Genomic DNA, 11416 nt, shown 5'->3' on the forward strand with positions numbered 1-11416 from the left:
CATTTTAAAAGTCTCACATACCATCTTTTGTGCCGTCTATTTTTTTATTTTTTTACTTTACCTGCTGTCAGGTCCAAGAAGCTCGTAGCGATTAAAAACTGGGATGACGTTTACGACGGTCTGCTTTAATAATAAAGTAAACTACGAGGTTAAAGTGGACATTTCGAGATTAAAGCCGAAATTTCCACTTTAATCACAAAATACACGTTTTCACCGTGTCTTTTATTTTTTTCTCAGTGGCTCAAATACAGCGCTATACATTATGTTGCCGATGTGAAGTTGCAAAAAAAAAATAGACGGCACTGAGACTTTTAAAATGTATCGTGTCATTACGATCGGGAATATGCGACGCTTGAATATAAAAGCAACACGAATGCATCTGTATGTCGGCATTTTGCTTCAGCAGCAATACATCGCCAAACTGAACAAATTAAATGTATGATATTCCAACTCTCTGCACATTTAGAATCTTTAGATTTATACTTGATATCACTTTCATGATGAAATGCATTAAAATGTGTATGTTACATTTTACATATAATTTCGTTTAAATAATGAATACTGTTAATAAATACACACATGGGGGTGACACGGTGGCGGGGCGGTAGCACTGCTGTGTTGCAAGGAGTTATGTTGCTGGTATATTCTGCTTGCATTCCACAATGTGCTCCGGTTTCCTTCCAAAGATATGCAGATTTGGGGATATGGTGCCGCTAAAATGACGCTAGTGTATGTGTGTGCTTGTATTCACCTTGCGATGAGTTGAGGCTTCGTCCAAGGATTGTTTCTCACTCGTGCCCAATGCTTGCTGGAATGGACAGATCCCTGGATTGATGGATTTAATCAATAAACATCCTTCGTCGAAGATATTGCGGTAAGGTGCCATCGTAATTTAATGGGTGTTCTAGGCAATTCACAACACAGCGAAGCCGAACCTGTTCTCACCGTGATAATATCTCGCACTGCCATCTGGTGGATTCCTCCAGATTTACGTAAAGTACGCGAGCAAGTATAAACACTACAACGTTTGCGTAGCAGGAGCGTCCTCTGCAGCATGCGTCGCGTGAAGTACAACTGCGGCCTAAGTAGCTGCCAATACGTAACTAATTTCAGCCTCGCCTGTGGGGCAAACCCAGTACACACCGTTATCGACTGTCCCAGGGGAGTCTCAGCGCTCCCTAGGAAGGTATGAGAAAAGGGTCTGTGATAGAGAACAACGCTCAGCCCTGTGTGACATTTAACAGAAAACCGAAAAGAAACAAATGCTGACGATGTCCACGACTTTCTCACCACCTAACACTTAATGCTGCCAGAATACGCACGGCTCGTCCGACGCTGAACTGCATAAGCATGTAAGAAAGGGAGTCGATACAGGATCCTGAGCTCGTCTACGCCTTCCGTTTTAGTCTGTCCTTTTTGTGAAGAGCCCCGACATTAGGAAGACTTCCGGGTGAAAGGGTGACAGTAAACACTTCCTCGGTCTCGCTGTAGGTGTTCCAGCCGTGGATAACAATCGCTGGACAGGTAAGTTCGGGACGTTTCATTAGCAGATTTTAATCGGTGCAAGGAATCCAGGTTAATTTATAGACACCATCGGGGTGGGTATCTGAGAGAGTGATGGCTGCTGCCAGCATACGAAGAGGCTCGAGACGTGTAGCACCTTAAAGGGAGCTTATCCTTACTGCCGTGGCAGTAGCGAATGCGCTGGGTGTGACCCTTCTGCCTGCCCACTATATATATATCTCTGCGGTGTAGTATAGGACACCGCCCAGCTGTGGGTGTCACCGAAACATTAGAATGAGCAGACCCGTTCGAACTCCTTCGACCCTCATTCTGATCGAATCTTATCCCAATAAACGATCTCATCTGCTCTTCATCACACGTACTGCCCTTCTCCGTAACTGTTTTGACGAAGCAACGGTGCAAAGCTTGAGCGGCACTCAAGTTGAATAATAACGGGCATCGTAGATGTAGCCAAGAATCAAGAAAAGAACATAACGTTGGGTGATTCGTGCAGTATGGTTGTTCACCTGGAAAGAGAAAAAATGTAGGCGACATGGTCAGATTTACATAGTGCAAAAAAGGTCATTTACTGAATATCTGTATATGTAGGCAGCGTTGTGCAATAGGCGGTCTTCTGGGTAAAGAATATAGCAAGGAAAGTGGGACGTACTAAGAAAAACAGTAGACGGTGCCTTAAAGCACAAATCTGTATAAAAAGGTTCCCACTGACGCATCAGTACTTGCCAGATCCATTAGCTCTGTTCCACAGAGGGTGAAATTGTGTGCTTATTAACATCAGATGTTTATTGAAAATGGAAATGCATTTTTGATCTACCCGGTGAAAAAGCCTATATAGACACTTGGAGAACATACACACGCCAAACAGGCAGTGCCTATGCTGAGATTCAAACCCAGAGCTGTTGGCAACTATGGACTGGCCATATGAGAATGTGTATTGAATGTTCCATCCAGGGTTGTTTCCCACCTTGCACCTGGAGCTAGTGTCCTGTATTCCTGAACTGGAATAGCAAATTAGAAAATGTATGGATTGATATAAGAGAAGTTTTAATATGAACCTTGCTCATTAGTCCCTATTCACCTAGCATTTGTAAAATATAATTGAATACAAATATGAAAGAACCCAAAGTATGCAATATGAACATATGGCATGTTGTGTGTTGTTATGGGGTATCTTAGGAATTCAATTTGTAAACATACATTTTCATAGTAGTAATAAAATTTTGAAGTTTAGGTGTACACAGTGAACATTCAAAAATTGTGGAAACTTAACTGGTCCAATAGAGACTACTGGTACAAGTATAGCGCAATGCTTAACCCGTAATTGAAGTGCACAGATACAGTGCATCCGGAAAGTATGCACAGCACATCACTTTTTCCACATTTTGTTGTTACAGCCTTATTCCAAAATGGATTAAATTCATTTTTTTCCTCAGAATTCTACACACAACACCCCATAATGACAACGTGAAAAAGGTTTTTGCATATTTATTAAAAATAAAAAAACTGAGAAATCACATGTACATAAGTATTCACAGCCTTTGCTCAATACTTTGTCGATGCACCTTTGCCAGCAATTACAGCCTCAAGTCTTTTTGAATATGATGCCACAAACTTGGCACACCTGTCCTTGGCCAGTTTTGCCCATTCCTCTTTGCAGCACCTCTCAAGCTCCATCAGGTTGGATGGGAAGCGTCGGTGCACAGCCATTTTAAGATCTCTCCATAGATGTTCAATCAGATTCAAGTCTGGGCTCTGGCTGGGCCACTCAAGGACATTCACAGTTGACCTGAAGCCACTCCTTTGATATCTTGGCTGTTTGCTTAGGGTCGTTGTCCTGCTGAAAGATGAACCGTTGCCCCAATCTGAGGTCAAGAGCGCTCTGGAGCAGGTTTTCATCCAGGATGTCTCTGTACATTGCTGCAGTCATCTTTCCCTTTATCCTGACTAGTCTCCCAGTTCCTACCGCTGAAAAACATCCCCACAGCATGATGCTGCCACCACCATGCTTCACTGTAGGGGTGGTATTGGCCTGGTGATGAGCGGCGCCTGTTTTCCTCCAAACGTGACGCCTGGCATTCACACCAAAGCATACAATCTTTGTCTCATCAGACCAAAGAATTTTGTTTCTCATGGTCTGAGAGTCCTTCAGGTGCCTTTTGGCAAACTCCAGGCGGGCTGCCATGTGCCTTTTACTAAGGAGTGGCTTCCATCTGGCCACTCTACCATACAGGCCTGATTGGTGGATTGCTGCAGAGATGGTTGTCCTTCTGGAAGGTTCTCCTCTCTCCACAGAGGACCTCTGGAGCTCTGACAGAGTGATCATTGGGTTCTTGGTCACCTCCCTGATTAAGGCCCTTCTACCCTGATCGCTCAGTTTAGATGGCCGGCCAGCTCTAGGAAGAGTCCTGGTGGTTTCGAACTTCTTCAACTTACGGATGATGGAGGCCACTGTGCTCATTGGGACCTTCAAAGCAGCAGAAATTTTTCTGTAACCTTCCCCAGATTTGTGCCTCGAGACAATCCTGTCTCAGAGGTCTACAGACAATTCCTTTGACTTCATGCTTGGTTTGTGCTCTGACATGAACTGTCAACTGTTGGACCTTATATAGACAGGTGTGTGCCTTTCCAAATCATGTCCAATCAATGGAATTTACCACAGGTGGACTCCAGTTAAGCTGCAGAAACACCTCAAGAATGATCTGGGGAAACGGGATGCACCTGAGCTCAATTTTGAGCTTCATGGCAAAGGCTGTGAATACTTATTTACATGTGCTTTCTGTTTTTTTTATTTTTAATAAATTTGCAAAAACCTCAAGTAAACTTTTCTCATGTTGTCATTATGGGGTGTTGTGTGTAGAATTCTGAGGGAAAAAAATGAATTTAATCCATTTTGGAATAAGGCTGTAACATAACAAAATGTGGAAAAAGTGATGCGCTGTGAATACTTTCTGGATGCACTGTAAATGGAGGGATAGATAGATAAATAATACTTTATTTATTACTAGGGAATATTTGTGTATACATCGATATTAAACTTCTAAAAGTGTGTTTTGTCAACCTGAAACTCAAACTTTATACAGTACTAGCTCGCTTTGCTCACCAACCAACCCCTCCCTCCCGCCTGCACTACATGTCTGCCACTTGGTGTCTCTGTCACTCGCGTTGAGAAGTTGGGGGCTGAACGCACCTCAAGGAGACGCAGTAACTTCTCCGAAACCCCTTCTTAAATGGTGACACAATTGGAAACAAAGAAGTTTTTTTATTACCTCCTCTTTGCTCGATGAACTACTGGCTTGCTGTTGCTGCCGTGCTGCGTGATCTGCATCTTGTGCGGCACTTCGAACATTTAAAAGCCTGTACAGCAGCTGTCCTTTTGTCTCGCTGCCCTGTCTATCTTCTCCCCCATACATCCTCTGCTCCTGTTGGGGGTCCCGCTCCCGAGGTGCACTCCTATGAAGAGGAAGATTTTCTATCCTTTTAATTGAGACACGGAACTGTCCTCTCCTGGCAACATGAATTAGACGATCTACAAGTCTCAGACTTAAAGTTTAAATTCAAACAATATATTCAATTTCTTTTCGCTGTTCCGTTATTTCACCAAGTAATAATTTCCGTTTGTTTGCGCTAATGCAATCTTTGCTATCATTTTTTTTTGAGACTTTCGAATTTTCCTACTTCCATTATCTCTGACCTGCTCTGCATGTGTATCACGCCAACATTTTTGAATTCTTTACGACCTTCTACTTTGTCATCTACTCTTTGTCTTTTTCTGGCCCCGGGCTTGGTTAAATCTCTTGGCACAAAGACTCATCTCGCGGGATGTGAAAGTGTCTTTTTGAGAAAGTCATGTCTCGTCTCTCTGAACAGGTCTTGTCTTCTCCCAAGATTTTTTTATATAATGGAGAGATATGTATTAACTTTTAAATTCTAATGCCGTGGTGCTTGGGCAGCGTTTATTAGCAACACCTACCCACAAAATCATATTGAACTATTCTAGATTTTACCAGAAACAGTTAACTTTGTTCTAGATGTGCATTATTTGAAATTCTTCTTTTTTTGGCTGCTCCTGTTAGGGGTCGCCACAGTGGATCATCTTCTTTAATATTGTCCTGTCTTCTGCTTCTTGCTCTGTTACACCCATCACCAGCATGACCTCTCTCACCATGTCCATAAACCTTCTCTTCGGCCTTTCTCTTTTCCTTTTGTCTGGCAGCTCCATCCTTAACATCCTTTCCCTAATATACCCAGCCTCTCTCCTCTGCACATGTCCAAACCAATGCAATCTTGCCTCTTGACTTTGTCTCCCAACCGCCCAACTTGAGCTGACCCTCTAATGTATTCAGTTCTAATCCTATCCATCCTCGTCGCACCCAATGCAAATCATAGCATCTTCAACTATGCCACTTGCAGCTCTGTCTCCTGCTTTCTGGTCAGTCCCACCGTCTCCAACCCTTATAAGATAGCTGGTCTTACTGCCATTTTGTAGACCTTCCCTTTCACTCTTGCCGGTCTACTTTAATAAGCATAAATACTAATGTCATGCAGGTAATCAGTGAGTAGAGATGCGGTTCCCACCATACCTTAAATTAAGCTGATTTAGGTCACTATCTATGTACCTGTGGTTCCCAATGCAATTCTTTGACTCTAGTTGGCCCACAGTTACAGTCTCTGTTTTCTCTACAGGAGCAGCCATGGCCTTCCGTGCCTACCCCAGTCCTGTGGGTCTGGGCTCAGTTCTCAAGAGGAAGGCAGAGAGGGTTTCACTAGGTCCTGGGCTTGGCAGGCCGATATATGCTGCCGCTGTGGATCGCCGCAAGTCCAAGGTATGGAACTACTACACACAGCTGAATGAGAGCCATGTGCAGTGTAATGTATGTAAGAAGCAACTCTCCTTCCACAACAGCACCACCACTATGCGTGAACACCTAGTTCGCAGACACAGCATTCGAGACAACTGTCCTCCACCTCCAAACTTCCCTGAGCAACACCAAGTCAAGGAGGAGTTGCAAGAAGCTGAGATATCTGGGCTACATGGAGATAGTATGGCAAAGAGAGTCCGAACAACTGAAACACTGGCCATAACAGCAGTGGGTGGCCCAGATCACACCAGTTTCCCCCCACCTCCACCTGACAGTTCTCGCAGTGCCAGCCTAGTGACAGAGCTGATCCTGGAAATGATCTACCGAGACCTTCACCCTCTGTCTGTTGTGCAGGAGAAGGGTTTCAAGACTCTGTTGAGCTGTATGGAGCCCTCCTTCCAAATTCCATCACCTAGTCACCTGGGAAGCCTGCTATGGCACAAGTACAATGTTCTGAAGCAGCATCTGGAACTGTACTTTCACCACACCACTGCTCCGCACTCAGTGGTACTTTGCACAGAACACTGGAAAGTGCCTGATAGTGATCGATTCTACCTAAGCGTCAGTACACATTTTATTGACCGTAACTGGAGGATGGCACATTGCCTATTAGAGACTAAGCCGGTGGCTTCTCACGAGGGTGTCCTGGAGGAAACTCTGCTTGCAATTTTGAGCAGCTTCAGAATTCCTGAAAACTCTGTGTTTGGTGTGGTCCATGACAGTCTGACCTCTATGCAAACGTGTGCCCGACCTCTGCAGGAACTGCACAGATGGCGAAGTCTCTGCTGTACAGGGAATGCTCTGAAACTGAGTGTACGTGAAGGCCTGACGGTTGAACCAGTTCAGCAAGCGCTGGTGGTAGCCAGAGGGATTGTGAGTTACTTCCAGCATAACACCAAAGCAGCAGAGGCCCTGAACCCTAAAGTGGAGGCAGCCAATAAGACAGGTTTCCGTCTGGTCCTAGATGAGCCCCACAACTGGCTGACTACCATAGACATGTGTGAGAATCTGCTGGAGCTGAAGTGGGTGATAAGCTCCGTGCTGGAAGAGCAGGCTACTGAGTGTAGCGTCACCAACCTGGCAGACCACCAGTGGCGACTGCTGCAGGAATTGGTCCCTGTACTCAAAACAGTGAAGATTGCCGTCTCCTTCCTCAGTGAATGGAACAACTCTTCTGTTTCGGCTCTCATGCCATGCCTTCATGGAGTGGCTCGCCTCCTTGGCCAGCAGATGGCAGAGTGCTCAGCCCAGACTGTGCGCAGTATGATTGCTCGGATTCGTGCAGAGATGGAGAAGCATTGGCAGGTAGGTGAGGAGGAGGCCATGCTAGGAAACCCAGCCGTGCTGGCATCGTTTCTGGACCCACGCTTCAAAGAACTGCGTTTCCTGAGTCCAGACAGCCGCAGCAAACTTCACGACAAGGTCAAAGACCTGTTGTCTTTGCAGGCTTATCCTATGGCAGGCCTGTGCCCCTGTCCAGTGAGGCTAGATGAACTGAAAGGTGAACCACGGGGGACTCTTCCCTCTGATTCACCCTTATCCTGTGGTTCCACAGAGGACAATGAGCTCATCCTCCTGCCACAAGTGCCAGAGCAGTTAGGCCAGGAAGAAGTTGCAGATGAAGAGGAGGAAGAGGATGTTGCTGCCTGCCCTGGAAGCATTAAAGTAGTGGTTGGTGAAAGTGGAAGCGCAGTAGCCAGTAAGGAACGAAGAACCCAGAGCATGTATGACATTTTGCTGGGAGAGGACCCCACTGAGAGGATGCCAGAGATTCACCAGCAGCTGGAAAACTACATTGCTGAACCATTGTGCAAGCGTAGCATGTGCCCTTTGGAATGGTGGAGGGGCAAAGAACATCGCTTCCCAGTGGTGGCCAAATTAGCCCGTCAGTATCTTGCAATTCCAGCTACAGCCATCTCAGCTGAGCATGCATTTGCATCCAAGCAGAGTGCAGCCATTCAGCGCAGAGCCACAGTCTCGTCAGAGCACTTGGACCAAACCTTGTTTCTGCACCACAACTGTGACTTCATTGAGGCGCTCAAGGTCAACGCCACATGTAAGGATACGTTTGTGTCTCCTGAGCTGCTCTACCCTTCCATAACCTCTCTGGACAGCAATGCCTTGCTCAGTGAATAGATGTTCAGTCCTGCTTCTGTTTCTGAACAGCTCTTGCCTGTAAATGATTTTGACCTGAAAGTCTGTATCATGATAAAACCATAAAAGACTTTCCTGGTACTGCCGTCTTGCCCTTTTATTTTTGTTCCCTCTTGCCATGTTCTACCAAACTGTGTGCTGCACACAGTCTGGAGTGTGGGGAAATGATTTTCCCCATTCTCTTTTCTTACAGCTTACTTCACACCCCATACTGCACATCCACTTCACATTAATAGAAGTACATTTTATGCGCACTGCTCTGTAATCTCCATTTAAGCTGAAGTATATGAAAGCCCCCCAATTTGGCCAGGACTGGGGCTGACTCACCACCAGACTGAAGTTAACCCAGGTAAGTAACGCAAAGCCTGCTGCTATTTTATATCTTTCTCAACAAATTTAAAGGATAAGTTTTGTACCTTTCAAGTCAGTTATTTCTTCACAATCATTATGTATATTAATTTTCCTCATACATTTGCATTGTGAAATGAAGCGTTTTATATATATTTTTAAAATGCCTTGTCTCTTCTTTCAGCTTAAAATGGGGCTGAAGGGTTCCAGCATCCATAGGAGAATGAAAAAGCCTTAAAACTTTGAAGCAGTAAAGATTTCAATTTAAGAAAACATGCCTTCCGCGTGCATGAGGCATCCTTGTGATAACAGAAGGAAACTAGAAATAATTATTTTATCACAGTTTCTTGGAACAGTTTTTCTTGAGGTAAGAATACATTTCCTGCTCACTTGTCTGCTCACAGCTTCCATTGTTAGGGGAGTTATTACAACCCGACATGACCCCAGTGACAAACTGTGTTCCACTTATAATCCTAGTTTTATCTCTGCAATGCTGTTTCTTCTATACTTATGTTCTGCCTTGGCTTGTAACAACAGATAGATGTGGGCTCACATCATATGAGGGGCAGTCAAGCTAATGTTGGAAAATAGGATTTATTAGAAAATGGAACGAACCTTAACAAAACTAATAATGTCATTTCTCGATGTAGTCTCCACCCTTCTTAATGCACTTGCGTTACCCGCCTGGCAGTGCCTGGATTTCAGCAGAATAAAAGGTTTTTTTTGTGACCTCGCAACCACTCGTGCACCCGAGTGATGGTCAAACACTACATGCCGAGGGGTACTACATTCACTAGTACAGGTGATTGTGACTTGCTGGAGACCGATGTGAAGCCTGCTATTCAATCCAAATGGCAGGGACTGCTGTCTCAAGGAGTCCTTTTGCTGCAAGACAGTGCCAACTCGCACACCCACTGCTAAGAACACCAAGGCTTGTCTGGAGAAAACTGAAATTTGAAGGTATTGCCATATCCTCCTTATTCAGTAGATTTGGCACTGTGTGATTTCCACCTTTTTGGACCACTAAAAAATGTCTGGGTGGTCGTTGATTCAAGACAAATAACAACACAAAGAAAGCAGTGTATGAGTGGTTGTGAGGACAAGACAAAACCTTTTATTCTGCTGGAATCCAGGCACTGCCAGCCAGGTGGCAAAAGTGTGTTGAGAAGTGTGGAGACTAGATTGGGAAATGACATTATAAGTTTTGTTAAGGTTCGTTCCATTTTCTGATAAATCCCATTTTCTAACTTTAGCTTGACTCCCTTTTTTAAGAGCGACTAGGCTGATTCCAAGGCTACAGGGGTTGAATTATGAAGAAAGATTAAAAGAGCTGAGCCTTTTCAGTTTAAGCAAAAGAAAATTAAGAGGAGACATGACTGAAGTGTTTAAAATTATGAAGGGAATTAGTCCTGTGGATCGAGACTGTTATTTTAAAATGAGTTCATCAAGAACACGGGGACACAACTGGAAACTTGTTAAGGGTACGTTTTGCCCAAACATCAGGAAGTTTTTCTTTAGACAGGGAACCACAAACACTTGGAATAAGCAAACAAGTAGTGTGGTAGACAATGGGACTTCCGGGACTTTCAAAACTGGATTTCATGTTATTTTAGAAGAATTAAGTGGATGGGACTTGTAAGCTTTGTTGGGCTGAATGGCCTGTTCTCCTCTAGGTTGCTGTAATGTTTTCTTCAGCGATGCTTACTTTCTGCCCATTACATTTTGCATTGTTGTAATTTATATAGCCTACAGAGCGAGATTCATACCAAGGTGACAGCTTAGTGAAAAGAGCACATAGGTGTTTTATTGTACTTTATACAAATAACAATAAATGTGAACTGAAGTGATTACACTGCATTGTATTTTTGATAAAAGCCTTAGAATTTTGAAAGAACCAAGCCACCTGACATGTCACACTTTCTGTGGAGCACAAGAGAAAAGAAATACTGAGGTAGTGAAAGTGTGCGATAATGCAAACTGAAGGACCACAAAGTCGATATGACCTATTTTTAATGCACAATGAGTCACTTTTCCTGGGGATATGGTAATAAAAGAACTTGGGGCAGTGTTTTTGAGTCAAAACCCACTGACACTCGCAGATACCAATCTGTAAATATACGGGGAGGACATGTAAAACTCATTCAGACTATGGGGCTGTGATGCAGGAATGACGACTATGTGCTACCTGGGAAAGCTTCTACAAAAGAAGCTGTGCAAGCACCAGCAGCGGATGGGAGAGAACGGGAGAGGGCACGCACTGACAAGGAACTTGGAGAGCACCCCAGACACGTCTCCCAGCTGTTGTGGATGTGTACACATTGGCAAGTCTCAGATGTGGACTCTGGCTGTGGGTCGGCTCGTGGAGCTGGGAGAAAGAGTGACATACATGGGTTGCCTCTGACCCTGGGTAAGCGGAGTGAGGTGGAGCAGGGTGGTGTGCATAAGTGAGCAAAAGGATTAATTAGGAGTGTGTGTTTCCACTAAGCATCTGGCTGCTGAAGAAACTAAAAAGTCCTACTTGTGGTCGTCTC

General features: G+C 44.5%; 1 protein-coding gene across 1 annotated transcript; it reads left to right on the forward strand.

Moving 5' to 3' along the window:
- Positions 1-1037: 1037 nt before the first annotated feature.
- On the forward strand, positions 1038-8618 carry si:dkeyp-117b8.4 (E3 SUMO-protein ligase ZBED1). Its single transcript, XM_039770868.1, has 2 exons — positions 1038-1524; positions 6208-8618. Exon 2 carries the CDS (start codon positions 6216-6218, stop codon positions 8517-8519), a length of 2304 nt encoding a protein of 767 aa, XP_039626802.1. The 5' UTR covers positions 1038-1524; positions 6208-6215; the 3' UTR covers positions 8520-8618.
- Positions 8619-11416: the final 2798 nt, after the last annotated feature.

The sequence above is a fragment of the Polypterus senegalus genome, chromosome 12 (genome assembly GCF_016835505.1).
Source record: "Polypterus senegalus isolate Bchr_013 chromosome 12, ASM1683550v1, whole genome shotgun sequence".
Lineage (NCBI taxonomy): Eukaryota > Metazoa > Chordata > Cladistia > Polypteriformes > Polypteridae > Polypterus > Polypterus senegalus.